The sequence below is a fragment of the Numenius arquata genome, chromosome 9 (genome assembly GCF_964106895.1).
Source record: "Numenius arquata chromosome 9, bNumArq3.hap1.1, whole genome shotgun sequence".
Lineage (NCBI taxonomy): Eukaryota > Metazoa > Chordata > Aves > Charadriiformes > Scolopacidae > Numenius > Numenius arquata.
In genome coordinates, this window is record NC_133584.1 from 45,627,860 (window position 1) to 45,651,669 (window position 23,810).

Sequence of the window (23,810 nt, forward strand, 5' to 3'; positions counted from 1 at the left end):
GTTTCCCAGGCCTTTTCCGCTGGATCCAAAAGGGCAAATGAAAATCACAGGGAGAGTATTATCCCTGTAAACATCAACCATTTCAGAGTGCAGCTCGCACTTCTTTGGATTGTGTACTGACCTAGTAATTTTGTTGCTCCTTTATAAACTTTGGTGACTACAGTGAAGTCTGGTTCATACTGAAACAGTTAAAGCTTCCAGATCAACAGGACTCCATCATGGAGTAAGAAATGTTGCAGAGATCCCTTTACCATTCCTCACCAACTTTATTTTAGTGAAGAAACACAAATAACCAACATTAAATATGTTAGCAGACCTTCACCTGAATTGTTTTCCAGAAGGTCTGAATAAACATTATGGAACAGCTATCCAGAAATTTAGAGTAGATGACACGAACAGCAGCTAAAGTTACCTGGCATACTATGCTTAAGACCTATTCAGAATTTTACTCTCTGTCTGTATGAACACTACAGATATTTCCAACTGCAATGTAGTTGTTCCCACTCAGCTAACTCGCGTGAATTCAGAGTCAGATACTGGCAGAGGTACTTCATTTACGGTTCCCTCCCCTATGGCCCCAAACTGAAGTTCGTTAGCTATTAAAGAACCAAAGACCACAAGGTACTTACGTTTTCTGTCATCACCACAGGCAACTTCAGCAAGGTATCGGAAGTAGTCTCCCTTCATCTTCAGGTAGAATACCTTGCTCTCTGGATTAGTTGCATTAGCTATTAAATATTTGTCCAACAGCTCCTGAAACAACAAAGACCAAAAAAAGACATTGGCTTATTACACACACCATTGCAACCAAGTTCAATCGATTTTTCTTCTCTCCAGGAAGTTTGGATGGACTCAAATGTTTGCTACAAGGCAAAAAAAGGAGTTATGAGGGTATTTTAGATAGATGCACACTTATTAAACAAGCGGTGTAAAGTCACAAAGCTAGAGATGACATTAAGATGATCAGCCAGCCATCCAATCAGACTGCAGAGAAAGTAACTTCGAAAAGATTTACTGCCGTATAGTTTTAGGACCAAGTTTAGTTTCAGGATATGAACTTCTCATTTCAAAAATGTTACTGCACATGAGTAAGCTTTTACTGGAAGAATGAAACACTGCGCAGGAAGTCTCAAAGCTACTTCTAAATAAGAAATTATTCCCACTTCACAGGAAAAAAAGAAACCAAAAAACCAACTTTGCTATTTTTTGTATAAATCAGTCAGCCTCACCAAACCATACCAGCTCTTTGCAAGGCTGTAAAGTAACACCCACCCCAGCATAGCAGAAGGCATCCTTCGTGTCTGCCCGCCACTCCCGGGAGCGTGAAGAGCCACGCAGTACTCTCCAGCACACCCTGAGCCCTGCTAGCAGCTGTCCTACCCGATAACCAGAGGGACAGGGAAATGTTTACAAGCCTCCAGCTAGAGGAGATAAGTCTCACTCCAAGGCTGCAAGGCCTCCTAACCCTTCCAAGATAGGGATGATGACAAAGGAGAGAAGAGGTACGAGATTTTCCCCCAAAGGGAAAATTCTCCTCAGAGAACTGCCAAGGAGAGCAGCAGCTCCTGCCTGACCTCCTTGTCCCTGAGCACTGGTGATTTTACCCAACTTGTTACCACAACTGACCCACGTTCTCTGGAGTTGACCAAAGATGTGAATAAGCTCCAGTAGACTCAAGGGAACCCCACAATACTCAGAGCAACTTTACACTAAGAAGTTAAGTGATAAAGATCTGCATTCAGTTACTTGGAAAATAAACAGGTCATAAAAGCAGCAGAAAGTTTCCACAAAGCTTGCAAACTGTGGCTAGTTAAGTAAGTTTTTTTTTTTTTTACAGGAACGTGTATCCAAATTCATGAAGCAGCTACAAAGAACATGTTTGAGGAACTGTAATCTTCCAGGGCAAAAATCCTTTGCATTTTAATTAGTAACTCTATCACTATAATCAAAATGAGCTAATTTTAGACACAAACCTACTCCCTGTGCATACCACCATACCATTATTACTTCCTTTAATAATCAACAGCAGCAGAGCAATCCAGCTGAAAGCGTTTACTCATTCCAAGTCCATTTGAGGTGTTGGCAATTATTGCAAACCAACACTTGTATGGCACTTCCAGTTGGGTGAAAAAAGCATTTTTGCATCCATGCAGTGCGCTTACCACGGATGTAATATTGCATATGGCACCACAGACAAGCTGCCTTCAGAGATACTCCTGCCAAGGCATTAAAAACCAGTAAAGAGTTACAAGTTACCACTCTAGAGAAAGCAGCAGGAGGGGAAGATGATATCGAGCCTGACATACCCTTCCACTTACCATATCAGAAACAGACATTTTTAGGACTTTCTGTAAGTAGGGAATTTGTGTAACAGTTTAACACAGTGAAGTACGCAAGGGCTTGAACAAGCGTATTCAACAGGGCATCTTGTTGGTGTTATGGAAAAAGCAGCAAAACCTTAGGTATGTTTCAAAACAAGAGTTAAGACATAGTAGGCAGATGGGTAACACAACCCCGTATTAATACTGCTATTTTGCATGAGTCATTCCCATATTAGAATGAGTTATTCCCACTCTATAGTTTTCTGCAATGAGGAAAAAACTTCACATTTTGGCTCGATGTTTTCCTGACACTTTCCTCCTATGACAGATGTCAACGCCAGCCATAAAAGCACAATATCACGTAAATCAGTTTCAGCATCTCAGAGACAACAATGCAGTAACCTCAAATTTAACATAGAAGTTTGATTTTACGTGAAACTGCCCAGAATCAATAAAGTTGACACATAATACACCTACGCTTAGAAAGGTTCCTTGAAAAAGTCACAATCAAAGAGTAACTAGCAGCCTCTAAAGGCCATTCTCAGGTTAGGACTGCACTGAGCAGCAGAGATGGGATCTATTCATATGCTCAGATCAGACGTGAAGAACTCTGCCATGGTCTAAGGAGCACTGACCAGACAACCAAGAATGGTTTGTTGTATGGGATTTTGAACCAAGTATTTGACAAAACTGTATCTTTGATTTATCTTTTAAATGCTGAAATAAAACTTTTCAAGATGTTACAACTACAACAAAAAGAGAACAATCAATCAGTCATGTTTCTTTTATGTCTTCCAAAACCTAAAGATTTATTGTAGAATCACGGAGGTTGGAAAAGACCTTTAAGATCATCAGGTCCAACCGTTCACCCAGCATTGCCAAGTCCACCACTAAACCATGTCCCTAAGCACCACATCTATGCGTCTTTGAAATACCCCCCAGGGATGGTGACCTCACCACTTCCCTGGGCAGCCTGTTCCAATACCTGACAATCCTTTCAGTGAAGACGTTTTGCCTAATATCCAAATCTAAATCTCCCCTGGTGCAACTTGAGGCTGTTTCCTCTTGTCCTATCACTTGTTACCAGGGAGAAGAGACCGACCCCCACCTCGCTACAACCTCCTTTCAGGTAGTTGTAGATAGCGGTAAGGTCTCCCCTCAGCTTCCTTTTCTCCAGGCTGAACAACCCCAGCTCCCTCAGCCGCTCCTCACAAGAATTGTAGCTCTTGTACACAAAAAATATTACTGATCTTATTACAGAATTCTGTCTTTGCAGATAGCTCTAGCAGTAGAGTACCGTGCATAATTGATGTGGCTTGGTTACTAACATTCGGGAACCTAGCGTACGCTAAACTATGTTTATAGGAGAGTTTTAGCTTGTCTAATTTAAGCTGATCCTCAATCTTACATTCTCTAGACCATTAATGGCTGCTTCTCTTTCCTTTTTTTTTTTTTTTCAGATAGGGTAGGCCACACATTTCTTCCAGGAGCACAGAAGGACTTTGCCATGGTCCCAGCCCTACCACAAGCATACAGCGCTACAGCCTGTGTGTAGATGAATCCTGAAGGTTCTGCCTCGACTACACAGGTTTGAAAACCAGTGGTTCTGTGCAGATTTCTGAGAAAAAAAAAAAAAAAGTAGATACTGGGAGTGAACTTTAGTTTTTCAGCAAAGAGTGGGTTGCATACACTGCTTTATCTCCTAGGCACTCCTCAGCTGGAGGAGCTGAGCTTCCCAGTCAGCAGCTCCCATTCCCAGTTCATTTCGACGTCCTAATCCTCACCACAGCACACGGTAAGGGAGAGATCTGTGCCTCCATCAGCCAGAGTGGAACATCCTCATTTTGGACTTTATGTATCCGGTTTTGGGGTTTTAATAGGTTTAAATGGAATAAGATCTCATTTATGAATCAAGTGGGATAAAACAGAATACAAACAGACTTTATTTATCTATGCACACATCTTTCAAATCAGTAATGTATTTGGTACACTTAGTGAGACATTCACCTCAGGACATCATCATTATTTCTTGGAAGGCATCTTACCCTCCGACAGACAAAATGTTGGCAGGGCAGTGAGAGCAGACAGCACAATAAGCTCAATGATTTACTTTACACTGTTGTGAGTCAGTAATAGCCAGCAAAACTCAAGATTTCCTACATCTGTTCTCTGTCTTGCCCCAGTTGGGCTTTTCTACCTTTCCATCAGAAAGCAATCAGCCAGGAATGCTCATTTTAAACATCAGCTGATAGTAAGTAAAATGAATACAGGCAGCCTGAACAATGAAGCAGACCTCAGCCAACCTCAAAATGTATTACAAATTTAGGTAAAGAGAGACAGGACTGCCACAGGTATGATTCTGTGATGAAGTCAGTCAATACAGCAGACCACCATCCATGTTCACATACAGCAAATATGCCCACCACTTTTATTTTTGGGATCAGAGAAAGCTATGTACCAAGATATAGCTGCCACCGTCATTAAGAACTGTGACTGCCTTACCACCTTCTAAACCAAGACCTGAACAACCAGCAATTACGTGCTCTACAATGTCAAACATACCTCAGACGCTGCCAAGAAAAGCCACGTAGTGTTCGAGCTGCTGGCCTGCCCTGTTGGTGGGTGACTCTTAGAACCACGAGCAGTACGAAGATGCAGGAATCAAAACTCTGTCCTCAAGCCAGAGCCTTCGTGTCCTGGTGCAGTCGCATTAGAACAGGTTTGCACTGAGACAGCCTGTGGCTGGTCTCTGCAGCTTCCCCCACACCGATGCATTATTCTCAAGTGCTGGTCCTCCTGTAGCGTGACAGGATTTCCCACCCCACTTCTTATCAGTGTTGGTCATCCATCTCAATTTATTTCTACCCTCACAGCATGCTAACACCCTTGCCATCCTAATAGCACTGTATTCTCATATATGATATTCTTTTCTCCTCCTACAGAAATCATGCTTACTTATTTATCTGTTAAAGAGATGCCAGCAACAAAGGGCTACTGGTCCCTGGGAGAGATCTGCAGCTGCCTGGAGGAGCCATGGGGGGCAGGCTAGGAGCCTGGCAGCAACCCACTTCTTCCCCCTTGAAAGCTGAAATTTTTTTTTATTTTATTTTATTTTTTCTCTCCATTAGCAGACTTATTCCTTTACATGCCAAGAGAAAGTTACATTTCAATTGTCTTTTTGGATCCTTCTCCAGTTCTACTTTTGTTCTTTCCCAACTGAGTAACCGTCCTTTCTTAATCTCCTTTCTTCTCCGCAAAGGGTTGAACATGTGGTTGTAGTATCAGACCACTGCAATTAACCTGCGCCAGAAATACTAAGTTTAATTCATTTGCTCATCACTTTCCCATTATATCAGCTTTATGAAAAGCAAGCCCTGAAGGAATACGTCAGCTGTATCTTTACTCGAAGTGCACGATACAGACAAAGAAGCTTCCCTGAATACACAGCTCTGTCATAATTACTTGTTGAGCATGCATCCAGCCAGCCTCTCCTTACATGCACCACACACACATCCCCTGTATTTCATCCACCAGTCCCACCCCACATATGCTTTCTGTTACCTGTTTTCAGGACATGCCCTTCTTTTAAAAGCTGACATCAGAACAGGAAGTCCCACCAACCTCCCCCCATGTAAGCCTATTTTAAAAAGCAAGCCTGACTGAAACATCAAGTTCAACCACAGCGTACACCAAATACTTTCTGTACAATTTGACTATGTGGTAGGTTCAAGTGGCAGAAAAATACCATCACTGTCTGATCTGTGCTGCTCTCTCTTCCCACATATTGAACTATGAAGAATCTTTACAGCAAAGATGAATTAAAGAAAAAAATCCTGAATACTAAATTGACCTTTGAGCTGCCTTTGGCACTTGCACCATTTAGAATTGGACTTCAATAAGAAAAGCATATACATGAGTGTAAGTCTCTGCATATATTCCAATACCGTTAGCTAATAGATATACTCTTCACACTTATCCTTTCAGTACCAGAGGATGAACATGAACCAGGTCAATTCCAGAGATTATCTACTGATCACAAGTAGTTTAAGGTCAACTTTCAAAGCAAGCTAAAGATATCATGTGCTTAGGTACCAAGAGAAGTTCTCAATGTGGTAAACTGAAGTAACTCAAAATATTTACAATGCCACCATCACTCAGATGTCAACACTTATGACATGTTTGGGTCACATCACCAGCACCAAGTTATTTAATGTTATGCTATTAAAAGACTGATCTACATTGCCATTTGCATTTCTCACCAACTTAGTATACTGTATCTTTACTTTTGCTCCACCAAGGAAAAAAAGTCGGTGTAAAAGCAGCAACGCTCTCTAAAAGTTTGCCCCTACAAATATGTACTGGTTAAACTGCCACATGATCTTCAGCAAGGACGATTGTGCCAACATTCAAAATTGCTGGCATAGAGTTTTGGGAATAAAGTTTGATTTTCCAGACAAACTGTTTGAGCAATATTCTTGAGCCGAACGTCCACATATCTTACTCCAAGTTGTTTCAAACACCTTATTCCAACACCACCTTTATCTGTTGAGTATATGACTCTAAATGCTGTTCTTAAAAAGCCAACATCATTAACAGTTTGTGGGCAGTAATTTGGATTTGCACATTTTAGTAATTTAAGACAAAGTCCTCTGCTGGGCTTTAACTCATGTGACATAAAAACCATTTAGAGAAAAGAAAATTTAGTATTATTACTGGGTTTTGATACAAGAACAAACCAATCAATATCAATGCATATAATATAAAAGAAAATTATATTCCTCCTCATCCCATTATGGCAAAAGTCCAATGATGGCAGGGAAAAAAAAAAAAAAAAAAGACCAGCTTGAACTTCAAATCAGCTCCTGAGACGCTCTCTGCTGTCCAAGTGCTCATAGCAGACCTGCCAACAGAGGGGGTGCTACCATTCCACCGGGTACTGATTTTCACAGGTCTTACAGAGACCAGATTGGGTTTTATCGCCATTTCCTAGGTGTTCCTTCCCTTCCTGAGCTGACACTGAATGTTCCCTTTTTTGAGCTTTTAAGGGCCCTCTTTTTTTTCATAAAGGAGTATTGAAGGTAGCCACCAGAACAGATGGGTGATAGCAAGCAATCCTGATTCCTTAACATTGTACTTGCCTATAACAGCATACACTTACTGGCCCAACCTCACAACCAAATGCTCACATGCAAGTGAAAAAACTGTTTTGAAATAAAAATATTTTAAGACAAGGTTCGTTAAAAATAATGCATGGGCACAGAGTGCATGTCAACACCACTTTTTTTAGCAAGTTAACTCACCACCCTGAACACGGATTCAACATCACAGTCCCATCTAGAAGATGAGCAGCTCGCATGCAAAAGGCACACTATGCGAAGTGTGTGACACTACATAAATTCAGTTAAGGCTGCAGCGTGCTAAATACTTGGAAAAATTCTTCAGTCTCCAGTATTTCTGATGGTCCATCCAGCTCCAATACGAGAAAACCACCTACAAGCAGCATGCAGGGAAATGGTTTCCACTCTAGTTGCAGTCAAAAAGTAAAGCTAAGAAGTTGGTGAGACAGCTCAGACCAATATATTTGCTTAATGTAACTGTTAAGCGCAAATTTAAACACATTAAATGTTCCAGTGTGTGACAGCACAGATGATCAATGTAGGCTCAGACCTTTCAATAGGGCTTGTACTCACAAATGACTGCCTGTTTTAATCATTTAGTAAATTGGTATTAAGGCTTCTCGGCTATTTCAAGTATAATCAGTCATTCCAAAGTCCACACTGTGACTCACTGCAACCTAGGTGTGTTTTAACATTCAGTGGTTGTTTTCTTGACAGGAAAGGGAGAGTCCCCTGCTGCAACAGTAAGATCACTTTACTTTCAAAAGCGTAATTCAACAGAAGCAAACCTTCATCCTTCTGGATTCAAGCTCTATGCATCAACTCCTTTTGGGAGAACATTAAATAGTTTTCATACAGACCTCCTAAGTCCATTAGTATTTCAGTTTATATATTGAGGAAAATAGGCATACGCCTTTCCAGTAATGGCATGGCCTTAAGATGACCTGCAAAGCACCATCAAAAGCAGTGACAAACGCACCTGGCACAGAAATGGTGAGGGTGATCTAATTCGTCTTTTCCATTCAGTTCTGAGTCTTTGTCTACATAGTTTTAAAAACTGGCAATAAATATTTAGGATTGGCCCTAAATGAAGTATCTGGAATCCCACTTACCAAATGCACTGGAAGAATGAGCTGTAGCACGTCTGCCCACACTATTCCCACCTGAGGTTGAGATTAATTTCATCTAGAATTTACATTCACTGCTTATATTTCTTCTAAAACAAGAAGTTAGAAAGTTCTGTGGTCCCTAAAGAACTGTGTAAACCAGGAACTAGAAGTGCGTGGAAATGCAAGTTCTCCTTTCTATAGATTTTCATCAGACAAAACCAACAATACAGTGAAAGTCAAAGAATTATTCAAGCTTTTATGGAAGAGTCTAAAGTCTTCCAGTTTCCCCCTGCCAAATGTAGAAATGAGTCTTCAAAAAAAATGTCATTCCTTTTCAAGAATTATAAATTTTTGCTGAAGTAATGGCTGTACAACACAGCCAAAAGCTTTTGGGAAAATTTTCTTAGTATCAGACAGATTTATCTCATATTGATTCTGACATTCTTTCGTGATTGCATTTTCCATATTTCTAATTCCTCAAAATACTTCAAGTGTTACTTTTCCCTTGGTAAACATGTATTACTGACATAAAATTCTTCTTTTCAGAATCTTGACTACCTAAAAGTATATTCCAGCATCCTCTATTTGTGATCTTCCACAACATGATAGAATCAAACACAGAAGCCTAAATTTGCATTTAAAGATATTTCTATCCTCTGCAGCTACAGAAGCCCTAAAGGTATGACTAAACGATTGACTGAGATATATCTAGACTAACAATAATCAAAATGAACATGCAGGAGCTACATGGGTTTAAGGTATGTTGCCCTTGTGCAGATAACTGATTTTAAAAGTCAGCCTTTCATGTTAATAAACTCTGGAGGGCCTAGAAGTTCTACTTGCTGCAGTTCTGCTCTGTTTGGGAGCCCTAGATCAGAGGTTTGTGATCACTGAAATCCAGAAAGATAACAAAACAGATGCACTTTCTTCCCATTGCTTAGTGCAGCTGGAAGCATCTTTTGCATTGTTCAACTTGAGCTCGAAGAAAACCCAGCAATGTATTACTGCATTTGGTGTATTAGGAGTGTGCCAGTAATTTGTTATTCCCCAAATGAGACAACATACAACAATGAAGTCTAACCTTTAAGTCACAAAAACTAGAAACCAACATTTCAGATAACCTTGCTATAACAATTTCTCATAGCCAGTGAACCTTGACTTTCTTGCTAAGGCCCTGCCTACCTACTTCCATTTATAACAATTTCTGCCTACAAAAATTTTGCAAAATGTACTCAACTTCAGAACAGAACTTCCTGAAGACGTTTTATGCAGGAAATATGAGGCTGTCAGTCTGATAAGAACGTACATAGTGTATTCAGAAAATTTATTATCAGAGCAAATGGAAAGTTCTCTGTTTCCAGAGCTTAACAGACTCCTATATCCAACTCCTTCAGTGGATGGACAAAATAAAGGACAGAATAAAGATTGCTAGAGCAAGGAATAAACCTTTATCTATGTCCAAAATTGGTAAATCAAACACTTGGTTCCTTTAACAAATTAAGAGAAAGGCACGAGTAAAGTCACAGCTAATTCAGGACTTCCTAGTTCATAGGTCTTTACATCTGACATGTTTTGGTGGGTGCATGGAACCACAGGACATGGAAGTCAGCACTTACGACATAGTGCACAGTAAAAACAATTTAAGTGTCCGGTTCACATGAACTGTTATTCAGATGTACAGAGTGAAATAACAAATTACAAGCTTACAAGTCAGCTGGAGCATTCCGATATTGGTTCTGGCATCCTAGGAAGCAGAAAAGATGAGGAGAAACCTGTAAGCATCAGGCCAATGAACTCAGTAGAGCTATACGGAGTGACACAAATGCAGTGTTCAAGAACAGTCTTACCTACCATACGGAGTTAGTCTGTGATAAACTCAGCTTCGAGCTTATGGTTAAGTACAAGAGCACTTAAACACATGCAGCAAGTGACATCTAGGGGCACTAGGGCCATCATTCTAAAAGACCAAGAGCATATAACTAAAAAAATAGCAAGATCTACACAAATAAGAAAACATTGATTAATGAAGCACACACCTTCACTTACCAAACTTTCAAAGAAAGTATATCAATCACTTTTACCAGCCCTCCCCACCCATTTTTCTCACTGCCTTCCTCTGAATATCAGGTATCCCTCACTACTGAAAACAGAACGCCAAGCTTCTGTACCCATAAAGAAACCGGTACAATCTACTGCTTTAATAACGTGCTAAACAACCCCAATTTGTGCCTTCATAAAGAAATCAACCGCTAATAACCTTCAAACTCAAGTGTGTTCTTTCCTCATCAAGTTCTACTTCTCCGACATATAGCCTTCCACATTTTACTTCAAAAAGGCATCTATCATATTAGTATCTAATGTACCAGAAATGCCTGCATGACAACTGTCTGGCAGGTAAGTATGACAGTGATTTACAAAAATCTGCTAAAAGCCTCACTGCATTAGTAGAAAAACAGAAATTGTGTCTTTGTGGTCTGGTTCTATCTAGTGAACACATCCTACCTTCTCAAGGCCACCAAACCAGTATATGTCTTCTAGGAAATTGAATAATTCTAGATCATAGAATGGTTAGAGTTGGAAGGGACCTAAAGACCATTGAGTTCTAACCCGCCTGCCATGGGCAGGGACACCTCCCACTAGAGCAGGTTGCTCAAAGCCCCATCCAACCTGGTCTTGAACACTTCCAGGGATGGGGCACCCACAGCTTCCCTGGGCAACCTGTTCCAGTGCCTCATCCCCCTCACAGTAATAAATTTATTCCTAATATCTTATCTAAATCTACTCTCTTTCAATATAAAACTGTTACATCTCATCCTATCACTACACTCCCTCATAAAGAGTCCCTCCCCATCTCTCCTGTAGGCCTCCTTTTAGCTACTGGAAGGGGCTATAAGTTCTCTTTGGAGCCTTCACTTCTCCAGGCTGAACAACCCCAACTCTCTCAGCCTGTCCTCACAGGAGAGGTGCTCCAGCCCTCTGATCATCTTTGTGGACCTCCTGTACAAGTGAACTGAGGTATAGTCTAGACAAAGCTTTAATAGCCTTGACTACAACCAGGCTAGTTAATCTATAGCTTACCTTCATTAAAAAATGGCTTTGACACTAGAGATGGATAGGGCTTTCGCTGCTCCATTCTCAACAGCTGGTCACGTGCATTGGTATTATGATTTCCTATTTTCAATTACTCTACACCCCGCTTTTTATAGGATGTTATCAATCAGGACAGGCCTTTCAGAGCAGTTAGGAGCTGTTACTTTGCGGAAGTGGAATTCCACATAAGGTCATTTCTTAAATTTTTAAAAACAGACAAGGCACTGCTCTTCAGGTTTTTCTGCTGTCAACAGATATAAGTTAACCCTATTCTCAGCTTCATCTCAAGATGGAGATATCCATGCAAATCAAAGGAAATGACACTGTACACACAAATAACACAATGGTGCAAGTTTTGAGAACCTCAGACAGAATACCTTGCTGCCGTTTACCTTGTATCCTTCACTAGCTCGCTTGCCTGTTTTAGAAATTCAGTATCCAGTTGCAGGGGGAGGGGGCAGCAAACGACTGCAGGGGATGGGGGCTTCCTCTACCATCAGAACTCCTTCAATGATTTTTAGTTGGGCGTTTAACACTTTTCAGCTGCTTCAAGAACCTCAGTGCATTCCAGCCCCTTCCTCTGCAAGTCTCAGTCCTTTCACAGAAATGGATTCAGTTTTCCTTGCACAGAAGTGTAGCACTCCAGCAGATTCTAACAAAGGGCAAAAACTGACTTAAGAGAAGGTACAACTATGAATAAGTCAAGTTCAGTTCAAATAATGAAATTTAGTTTCAAGCATATTGAACTAGAAAAGATTCATGCATTAAGTTCCACAATTCTTACCACAAATGTGTTTCCTAGAAATTGTGCTAAGAACACCCAAGAGACTCAACTCTCACCACGTGTGATCTTCAATCAAAAAAGACGACTGTTATTCCAAATTACTTGGCAAATCCAGAATTGTGGGGAATGCTTTAATGTTCCCAACCTAAGGTCTGGCTTTGAGTCATGAAGTAGCTACTCCTTTTTGTCAGTTACTTAAAAAGGATGAGTCAATAGCATTAGCTTTAATTTACAAAAGGCAAAAAAGTAATACTTGAAACACTGTTCCAACCGCTATCGGGACAGCTAAGTCAAGTCCAAAAGTAGTCTTAAGTGATTAGCATGCCCAACCTTCAGAATGAAATTGCATCCTACATAGTTCCCAGTGTCAAAAGATTGTAATATCCTTTTACTCGGATCCCAGTGTTTCACCTCTGCAACACTATGTCTCTCTACAGAAACTCTGCCAGTTCACTGAAAATAGGAAAGCAGAGAAAAAGGATTCAGAAGACATGAAACTAGTAAATTGTTCATACAGCAGCATCAAGCTGATACTGAATCCGCCAGATTTCTGCACATATAATAAAAATAAAGATTTCACTTTTCTGTAGGCCAGAGGTAACAGTAGGGAAAAAAGAGGGTTATGGTCAAAGCTTATTCATCATCTGACATCAGATATTTTAGCTGACATGAGGAATCATTTTGCTGCTGCAAGAAAATACCAACTTCATTTTCAATGAAGCTCAGAACTGGTGCTGTTGAAAAAACTGCTTTGAACATTACCTTCTAACATGGGGATTTTTGTTTTATTTTTAAGCGATTAACTTTAGAACTAGATCTGCAAAATAGGTAAAAATTAGAAAGTGGACACAGATTTTCACCCTTGTTTTTATTAGCATTTATTGTTTCTTGATTAAACAAAGCAGAAGTAATAACAACATTGCAACCTTGGGGGGGAAGGAAGGAAGGAAGGAAAGGGGAGCTGGCAAGAGCACCACACTAATACATGCTTTCAACAATTAACACTGCAATCTCACAGAAGATCAAACATTTACAAGCATCCTCTCAACCTTAAGACAGTAAAAATTGAAATAAGCTACACCTTATAGCTCAAGAGTATTTCATTGCAGGCACTGCCACAGGGCACAGGAAGTGATCAACAGCACAAATAATGCTACTGTTGGTCCATTTTTAAAAGTTCATGATGCCCTTGCTCATTTCTAGAAAAACTGGCCAACGTGGGCCTGACATAGTGCAATGCAAAACTGTTTAGAGAGGTCACCGTAAAAACAGATGCAACTTTTCTATGAAGAGAATTTAGAAGTATATTAAAATAACTTTTTAAGTTTCAGCTAGAGACAGAGCAGGAAGTAACCATCAAGATACAGTTGTTTCCAAGCTGTAATGATTTTAGCCATTGCATCTTAATCAAGTTTTAAGCTGTGGGCAAGTAGTCATCAAACCTCATCTCTATTGTTCTACAAAGAGCTCCAACATCAGGACCTAGAAATTTAACATATGCAGAACTCCATACATGAGAAAACCCTCAAGTTGCAGGCAGAGAGTGAACTCCTTCCAGGCAAGGTTTGATGTCCTTCCTTCCTTTACACTAGTTCTCTCTAAAGAAAGAAGGAGCTTGAATGCAACATGTGTTATCACTATGTAAAGGGACTGAAGCTCTCAGCAAACCCAGTAGTTTGATCTGCTTCCCCAGAGAACTTCCAACCCAAAAGTTATCCTTTTTTGAAAGCCTGAAGTCACTGAACAGCAGTGTGTATATACAATAAAGCATTAGTATTATCATACATTCCATCTGCAGTTTCACATTATTTCAGTATGAGAAAGTTGCTGCTGCACCCATCCCCCCCCAGAGGTACATTATCTAGTACCTCTGCCTTGAAATCACTCAAAGAATATAAAGAAACATGAACTTTGTGCTCAGAAAGTATCTGAAACAATATAGTTCAACTTTATCTTGAAAAAAAAAAATAAAGTTGCCAACCTGTTACTATGATTCATAAGGGATGATTCAACATTAATTCTCTAAATTACCAAAGAACTAGTCAATCAATAGAGGGACTTCAACAAAACCTGCTAATGTACCTTTCAAATAAAACATTTGTGCAAGTTGTTTGACAAAGTCACACCATTTCTTCATTAAAGAGACACTCTCACCTGAAAGACCAGTCATAAAATTAGCACTTAAAAAGGGTTCAGATCACATCTACTCCTACTTGCAAGACCAGCTAGTTAAAGCAATGTCTTCACTGTTTGGCACGAGATGGACTATCTTGCTGCGACCACTGTTGGTGGTTATAAATTAATTAATTAGTATACATTTTTATAGACATATATATATTTAGGTATCTCAACATAATTTTTGATGTTTATATTCTAGTGGTGACGAAATTTAAGTTCCTTATCAAACGATGCCCTAAAAGAATGCCTTACCTAACTGGCTTGAGGCATTTTTCACAGGAATAAAAAAAAAATTAAATGCAGATTCAGTGTTGCTACCTTTTTAATAAAAAATAGAAGTACTTTGTAATGCTAGCACAAGTATTTCTAAGTGAAGGTTTCTACAAAGGCAGCTACACTTCATTTGAAAAGCTCTGCCATACCAGTAATAAAATAAAAAAAAAAGCGCCTTTTGAAAAAACTGTTAGTAGTATGACTAACAGCAGTTGCACTCCACCCAACACATCCACCCTTGCTAAATCCAAATACTCCAGATGACAAGCAACCTTTCCATACTGCTTGCCAGCAGTTGTTTCAGTTTAGCTGCCTTCCTAGAATTAAAAAAGCATCTCTGAGATTCAACTTAAGAGATCTAAAAAGGCTACAAGCATTTACTATAGTATTAGTAAAAAAGAAATTATCATTCAAAGGAGGAGGAGGAGGAGTCAAAACCGCTTTGTAGCTCAGCTTTAGGAAACCCATCCTTTGTAGTGCCTGCACATTGTGAGTTCCAGCCTCTCGGATGCTGACTCATGGATCATGGGAGTGGTAGATGGAGGAGGAAAGAGGGAGAAGTAGAACGGAACGTAACTGCACATGGTCCTCAGAGGAAGAGTAAAAATCGGAAGGCTTGCAGCAAATCGCTGACATCTCCCCCCACCAAAGGAAGGCACACCTTTGCCAAAAGGGCAGCACAGGAAAAGCTTGCACAGCTGTAGGTTTCGGTCTTCACTGCTTCCTGCTGCCTTCCAGGCGAGAAGGGAAGGAGAGAGTTGCCAACCAGACCATCGCTGAGAACAGAGAAAGACTAGAACACATGGAAAAATTTGGCTAGCACAGGAAGAGCTTGCTTTCCCCACACCAGGGGTTTGTGTTAGCATGGCTACCAGACTACCTGCTGTCCACCATTTGATGCAACTGGAATAATTTCAGTATAGACACTGCATGAAACGGCTTACTACCTTTATCAGAAACATTCCATCTCCCTATGGAAGCATGAGCTCCTTGTTAAGGTGGCACAGCCACCAGTATGAGATTTTATGCATAACTCTCTCTTAGGAGCTAGATTTGGTAGCAGGACAGAGGGAGATTAAGAATTCTGAAGAGCGATCTTATTTATGTTGAAGTCCCAAGAAGTTAGTTCTGAAGTGGGGCACTGAGGAGAGGAGGTTGAGAGGAGTGACAACAGCACAAATGGTGGCACCCCGAAGTCCAGTGAAACTCACAGGATGCAGCAATCAGTGCCCTACACAAGTCATGTAATTTTCACAAAGGTGAAAGTTTTACAACTTAACTACGCCTGAAACTGTAGAAACAGCTTCTTTGGAAGACATAGACTCTGAAATGTGTTAAGGAATTAACCGATTCATTAAGCTAATAAATTTCCAAATGATTTTCAAGCAAAGGTAACTCGTTTTGACTAATTTAGAAAAAAAAACAAAACAACACCACCCCAAAATCTAGGTGGCAGCATGCATGAAGCATAAGGGTATTAAAGAGAAGCAAATAAACCTCTGAAGATTATCTGCCACACAATTACTATTGCATTAGACACATGAAGCTTTCTGCAGCCACAACTCCCTGGTGACGGAGAACAGGGTCCAGCAGCCTCCACGCTGCTGACAAGCATCTCGTCAGCTCCCACTACAGTGCAGTACGGTTCCGCTATCGATGCCATCTGGAATTCTGCTGCTTGTCCAGAGATGCATTCCTGGGCTTTGATGCACACTCAGGGTGTCATGCCAGTCTTCAAACTTTAGTTTTACATTATTCCAGAATTACTGCAAATTCATCTTAAAGATTCCCCTGAGAAGTCAGCTTGAATCTGACAATGCCAATTTCTACATGACCTTATTTCTTATCTTCAGTGTGTCTTACCTCATAAAATCATGTTTTATATTTAAAAAAATCCTCAAAATGTCTCGTAGAAACCCTTGAAAGTATTTTTCTTCATGAGATGTAAATGAAATGCACACCCCGTTACTTTAAATGCTTTTAACAGGCTACTAGCTCTGATCTGAACAAATAAAGGGGTTTTCTCATTTTCTTTTCAGTTTATCTTATGAATAGATATGGTAACTAATCACAGCACAAACAGGCATGAGGTTAAATTCTCTGCATCTCTGCAGTTACCTAGTGCATATGGATCATTCCATGCAAAAACGTACTTCAAATACACTCAATTTTGAGTGTATCTCAAATGCCTCTACACATGTGGGGCCCATAGCAGAGTGCAGATGATCTTCCTCCTCACAGCAACCCACATAACCGTTGCAGAAGTTACTGACTGCACTGACTTCCCCTACCCCAGCACAGTACTTCAGATGATATTCCCCAGCCAAGTTCCCGGTCTTATTCCCCAGTACAGCAGCATACATGAATACTGTATTTCTTTCTCTTAAAAAAAAAAAAAATAGAAGAAAAAAGAAAATCCCCACTCACCAGCACAGTGGTGCAGATGGACCTGAGCTCAGACTCCACCTTCTCCCGATAGTCCTTGATAAGCTGCATCTTCTTGTCACTGGTGTCCGTCTTCTGCTCAATGCTAGAGATGACCCTCCAGGCAGAGCGTCGCCCCCCCACTACGTTCTTGTAGGCCACTGAGAGCAGGTTGCGCTCCTCATTGGACAGCTCGGCACCTTGCTCAGTTACTGCCTTCATGCAGGTGGCCATATCATCGTAGCGCTCAGCTTGCTCAGCCAGCTTGGCTTTCTGGATCAACTCGGTCTTATCCATGGTGGCTGGCAGTGGGGCAAGAGGAGTATAGTAGCAAAAGCAGGAGAAGCTGGGGACGTCGCACTATCGACACGAGAACACACCTCAAAACCTGCCAGAAAGAAGAGGGTAACCATGATGCTGGGATAAAACACTATGGAGCACGATCTCACACCACCCCTGGCGACCCACCAGAAAACAAGGATCATGCTGAGCCTCCCCTTCCCCATCTCCAGGAGCTTCGTGGAGATGATGGACTGCTGCATCCACGTAGGGCTAACGACAGAGGACTCGTCTCAAGGGTCCATCCATTCCCCGTGGGAAACCACGACCTAGAAACCCAACTGGGGAAGGCACACTCAGTGCCAGCAGCCTGAAGAAATAGCTATTTTTCCATCAAAAGCGGACTTTCTGTCCTCACCCTGCTTTCCATCCTTATGCGAACGTATTAATATGCTGCCTAACGGGGGGCCTAGAGAAGGATACCTAGAGATACCAGCCAGACTGAGGAGGCCTTGCCCAAAGCCCCTTCCCCCATGCGCCACAAGACCTGCGGGTGAGAGCAGAAAATGCCAAAACCGGGGAAAAATAAATACTAAAGGAGCGAGACGAGGAGGCAAGGAAGGGGTTAAACCCCAACGGGCTTCGCCTCATGGCGGCGGGTGGGGGGTAGGCGGGGAGGCCCGGGCCCCGCCGCGCTCCGTAGAGCTCCGTAGAGCGCGGCGGGGCCCGGGCCTCCCCGCCTACCCCCGGGCGGGAGTGGCCGAGGCTCCGGGATGGCGGCCCCGCACCGCCGGTGAAGGAAGCGCGGTGGGGCACGGCAGCGGGTCGGGGCTCAGCCCCGGCGTCCCCAGGGAGGGCGGTGGCGAGGGGAGCATGAGGGGAGGAGGTCGGCGGGGATGGAGGGAGGGAGGGACGGCGGGCGGCGCTGCCCCCACGGCGGCCAAGGCGGAAAGAGGAAGCCGGCGGCCCCGCCGGGGTGCGAAATGGCGGCGCTGGGCTGGCTGCGCCTCCCGCTCCCCGGGGCCGCCCGAGCCGCTCCACGCCGCGCTCACAAAATGGCGGGCAGGCACGAGAAGGGGCCTGGGCCCGGGCCCGCGCCCGCCAGCGGGCCGCGGCACGGCGCTCACCTGAGTCCGCTGCGCTAGGCCGGGCCGCGGGCGCCACCCGATCAGCTGCCTGGCTCGGGGCTGTGGCGGAGAGAAAGAGCCGCTCCCGTCTCCGGCGAGAGCCAGCGCTAAAGGGCGTTGGCACAGGCAAGCCTACCCGCTGCTCATCCCGCGCCCACGCGGCCAATCGCAGCCGGCTCTGCCGGCCGGGCCCTGCCCCTCCGCGTCCCGGCGGCCAATCCCGGCAGAGCGCGCCGCCGCGGGGGCGAGCGCGGGCAGGGCGCAAGCTCGGTTGGCCCGTGGGCTGCGGCTGGGGCCACGGGGTTTCCTCCAATTAGATCCAGGGTGAGATGACGTCACTGTCGCCACGGTGATGCTGCCGCCCTCGGCCCGCCTCTCCCCTCAGCCGCCGGCGGGCGGGAGCTCGCACAGGAGCGGGGCGGCGGGCCCGGCCCGGCCCGGTGGCCCTGAGGTGGCCTGGGCGGGGCCGGGTATGGCCGGCGAGGGCCTGTTTGGCTGTCCCGGAGTGGCTGTGCTGGGGCCAAAGTCCGCCTTCCCGCGGCCGGGGAGAAGAAGCGCTCGGCGCGGCCTGCCGCCCCTCCCTGCCCCTACCCCGTCCCCGGGTGGGGGCGGCGGGGATTTCATACACATTCTGCGCCTGACACGTTTTTTTGTTTTTTATTTCCCAATGGCAGGTTCTTAAAAGCCATTTTCAAATGAGGGTGGCTGTGCTCAGCCCCTGGGAGTAGGGTGACAGGAGGGTGTTCCTGAAGTTTGTATCCCTGAAGCCCCATGCAGGGGGAGGCAAGCATTTCACATAAGCAACAGTCAATATATTTGCTTTTTTTCCCCTTCCTGATTTCAGATTCTTGAGGTCAGAGGTGCAAAGGACAGAGACTGGAATTTTAGGTCCGTGCTATGACATATGAATAACAAAATGTTATCCATCCATGAGTGGATAAACGTGAGGCAGCTATAGCTGTGTGTGCATCTGAAACGCTGACTGAGTGGAGGCACGATTTTGTCTGCACTCGCGCTGCCTGAGTCTGAGAGGATATGGTAAGGACACAGTGGGTTTGTGCTGTTTGTCCCGGCATTCAGCATACAAAGTCAGTGGCATGGATCGAACGCATCTGGTCTGTCAGGGCTCTGGCGAGTTCAGTTTCACCTATGTCTTTGTGCAGCGCTGAGGCTCTGTGGGAAGTGATGAGATTTCTCACCTTTTAGTTCCAGCATCACCAAATATAGTCATGCTGAGGAACTTCAGCATCCAGATGGGATGATGAATTCTCTGAATCAACCCCAGGATGTTATTGTCTCAACTCGTAAAGCTCTTCATCTGTGTTTGGACTGGGACTGGGATTATGTATGTGGAAATTGGATCTGTGCTGTAAACAAGCCACTCTCTTTGTCATTTGAGTTTAGGAAGCATTTATGTTATAAAAAAAGGACCTATCAACAATACCTCTTTCAAAGTTAATGAAGCTCTTTCAGAAAGCATTATGGAAATGTATTACTCTACCTCAGAAACTACTGTCCTGGCAACTTGCTACCGTTCTAGGTGGCCTTTTTATTTTCCCTTGTCAGTAGGATATGCTCTCATTTTCACCAAAGTCCCAAGGGATTATCTTCATTTACACACGAAGCAATGACCAAAATAGACTGATTTTGCAACAAAACCTTTTTTTGATTAATTTCACGTTTCCATCAGAGATAAAACTAACCATTTCACCTATATGGCACGTGTGAGTGGGTTTTATTTGAGGAAGGACAGCTGACCTAATCAAGATCCTTCACTAATTCCCCTCAAAAATGGGGAATATATTAGAATTAGCCTCATATAAGTTAGCTCCTGTCTCTCTCCCACCTCCTGAGAGGTTACGTTAAGAAATGCAGAGCTGTCTTAAGAGTTGGGAAGTGAGATGGATCCAGACTTAACTGCATGCCCGATACCTACGTGCAGAGCAGCCACGTGGCCTGCGTGTGCGGCCTCAGACCTGCAGTGTGCTGCTTCAGACCTGCAGTGTGCTGGAGCTGCTTGGTTTTCAGGTTTGGGTCCTGGGGGCTTATGTGCCTTAGGACTCCACTGTGATATGGGTTTTAATCACATAGCCAATAAACTCATTTCCCCAGAGGAACCCTATTGCTAAGTACGATGTTCTTTTGGGGAGCTTTTGTGAGAGGAGGCTCAAAGAATTTGTTGTGTTTGGTTTAGCAAAATAAAGGTTAAGAGGAGATCTATGTTGTCTCGAAAGGACAGCGAGCAACATGGAGGTAGAATTGTTATTTCAATGGAAGTCAAATGTGTATAAAATTGACATTAATGCATTTAGGGTGTGAATTAGAAAATCTGGAATTTTCAGAGCAATGAGACTGTGGAACAACTTCCCTGTGCTGAGGCAGGAAGCCCATGTGCTTTGAAAGTGGATCCTGATCAATTTATAAAAGTGCTTATGTGATGTAGTTGCCTGAGCTAGCAGGAGACTAAACTCCAGAAGCTTTCACATTCTGTGTTTCTATTTAATGTTTCTTTTGTTGCTTATTCCATGTGTACTTCAATGTACAGTTTACTGCATAGCACTATCCTTCATTGAATAAAGAAAATAAATTAATTTCCTTTAGAGCATTTCAGGCGTGCTATCATCCTACTAACCGTTAATGACTTTACCCTTGTCACACCATTATGAAATGGTTGGCATTATCTTATGTCCAGGAAATGAAAAATATCAACACTTCTTGATATCTATGTGGACAAACAGAACACCTTAATTTCCAGAGTGGTAAATGCTAAATCAAAGACCTTCATTTCCAGGGTGGTAAACACTTTACGCTGCTTGGCATGTACTGAAGGTCCACCTACCACTGACTTCAGACGCACCTACTCACACTCAGCATCTTAGCAGCTCACACCACAAATTACTCAGTTGGGGTGTGGGAGAAAAATGAGGAATATATATAATGCAAATTCCTTAGACTTACATGTGAACTTTACAAGAATTAGAATCCCATTTTCTAGAGGCTCAGTCATTTGCCATAACTATTAAGACTCTCCTTTATTTTTCCCCGCAGAACCAGCCCCCTCCATCACATGCTTTTTCTTCATCTCTGTAGCAAATGAGGTAGAGGTGGCACAGACAGCAGCTTCCTTCCCTGCACTCTGGACAACGGGTACATGGCATCTCATGAAGCAAACATATAGCACAGTGAATTAAGGTAAACACACAAACAAAGGACCCCCAAAAGCAGATTTCTGTCATGGGATTTGCACAGGCTGTCACCGAACATCAGTGTTGACTGAGCTCTTTGGATCCACAGCTTACTCCTGTGCTATCCGAAATAGCCCCATCGTGGGTAGCAGTAGAAAAACTTACTCATTTTGTGTCCTGCCTTGAGTGGGATGGAGATTCTTTACAACTTGTCTCATGTCTGTTCGCTTAATAGCAAGAGAATGTATTTCGTGTTTATAAAGGCCCTGTGTTCTGGTGGTCAAGGACTTTTCTCTTTTGCTCCCGTGCCACTTCCTGTCATCTCCTTTGCCTCATTATCTGCCCCTAATTTGCATTGTTATCCCATCTCCTCCTCTCCTGATTGCTGCCTTCTGCTCCGCTCCTGCCCGTACGCTCTCCATCTCGTTCTCTTTGCTGTCAGTCTTTCTGTAGTTGTACCTTCTACCCTTCTTTTCTTGTTTCAACTTCTAGTAAAACTTCTGGGCAGAGAAGAGGACTTGCTTAGCAGCACGGGACGTTCAGCAGTGAGAGCTGGAGTCTGAAGAAAATTCTGCTGGCAAATTTTAAGATGTCAACTGAGCGTACTAAAATTGAATTTTCTCAATAGATTTTCTATGTTTGAGTAGTTTTCCACGAAACCAGCAAAAGATTTCACTTCCAACTGGCCAACTTCTTGACGTGTTTATAGGAGCCACTCTGGTGGTTGTAGGTGTTGGAGTTCTTCAATAAAAACTTACATTAAAAATAAAAAGTCACACATGTAGAGGCTAAAGCATCATCAGTGTCTGGTAAGTAACGAGTAAATGCAAGCTAATGGGATCAAGCTCTTTAAACATTATTTAGCCTGATTCTGTATTGTATCTACATTCTGCTGTGAGGAAGGCCACAGGACTCCTGAAATTTTCAAAATACTTGCACGGCTTGTTCATTGCTGGGATAAGTTAATTGCTCCACGGTGGACAAGCCTCTGAAGGAAATTGTTGAGTGTGTAGCTAATGGTGGGTGCTGTTTTATGCAAACCATTTTCTTGTGCTGGGAGAAGAGGAGTTAAGGAACACTTGGGTTGGGAAGGTGGCTGTCAGCGTGGGAGGGTGGTACCGAACCTTGGTTTTGCTGCCGAGTGCCATTTGTCTGGTTAAACTGGCTGCAGGGTAAGTGTATCTCCATACTGGGAGTAGTTTGGTCTTTGCTGATGAAGGATGATATTGATGAATATTGATATCGGCTGTGGGGTAAATGCTGCTATAGTCTGATACACTGAACCAGCTACTGATAATGGTTGGTAGTAACGTCTCAGCCGTTGTCTGGCTCTTTTTCTTGCCTCCTACCACTGCAGTAGTTGATGTTAAATTCCACTCCTCTTTCTGGGGGTGCAACGTGTATCACCTTGTTGCACGTAACTGTTTCTCTGCATCCTTTCCTTCAGTGGCATGTGGCACTGAAGAGTGGGAAAGGCTCCAGGGAGCAGAGTCAAACCTATGTTACCTGGGTGAGCTATCTCCCCACCTCAGACAGCTTTCCTTTCCTCCTCTTGCCCTGTGAGGGAAGGAGGACGCTGGCTAAACAGAACCATTCCCTTCTTCGGGCAGTTGGCATAAAAAATGCAATTCTAGTGAACCTCTTGTGAAGTGGCTCCAAAGTCCTGGGGCCTCACTGGGCTGCAACTGCGAAGAGCCACTGGTGGAGGAGTCCCATGGGATGTTCCTCTCCAGGAGTACGCCGCACCTCCCCGGTCCAGTTGGACACAAAGTTTTTGCAGATCTCCCTGGGGCCTGTCTCTTGTTTTCCCTGGCTCTGTCCCAGCCATTGTGACTTGCAAGTGGGAGGACAGAGGAGCTAACTGTGGCTCAACGGCATCCCTGAAAGTTGAGGTGTATCTTTTTTTATGGAAATGAAACAAAT

The 23,810-nt window shown here is 43.2% G+C and overlaps 1 protein-coding gene across 2 annotated transcripts in view; it reads right to left on the reverse strand.

The window, feature by feature from the left end:
- The window catches only part of YWHAQ (tyrosine 3-monooxygenase/tryptophan 5-monooxygenase activation protein theta), a 29,569-nt gene extending 6,247 nt beyond the window's left edge, over positions 1-23,322 (reverse strand). Inside the window, exons 1-3 of one of the 2 annotated variants that reach the window (XM_074153996.1) lie at positions 18,703-18,870; positions 17,300-17,684; positions 630-753 (exon numbers count right to left, since the gene is read on the reverse strand). In XM_074153996.1, the coding sequence (XP_074010097.1) occupies positions 630-753; positions 17,300-17,593 (418 nt within the window). In that variant the 5' untranslated portion in view covers positions 17,594-17,684; positions 18,703-18,870. Of the gene's footprint in view, positions 1-629; positions 754-17,299; positions 17,685-18,702; positions 18,871-23,309 lie in introns of those variants that run through there. The other variant, XM_074153995.1, reaches the window with a different exon arrangement.
- Between the last annotated feature and the right edge of the window lie 488 nt (positions 23,323-23,810).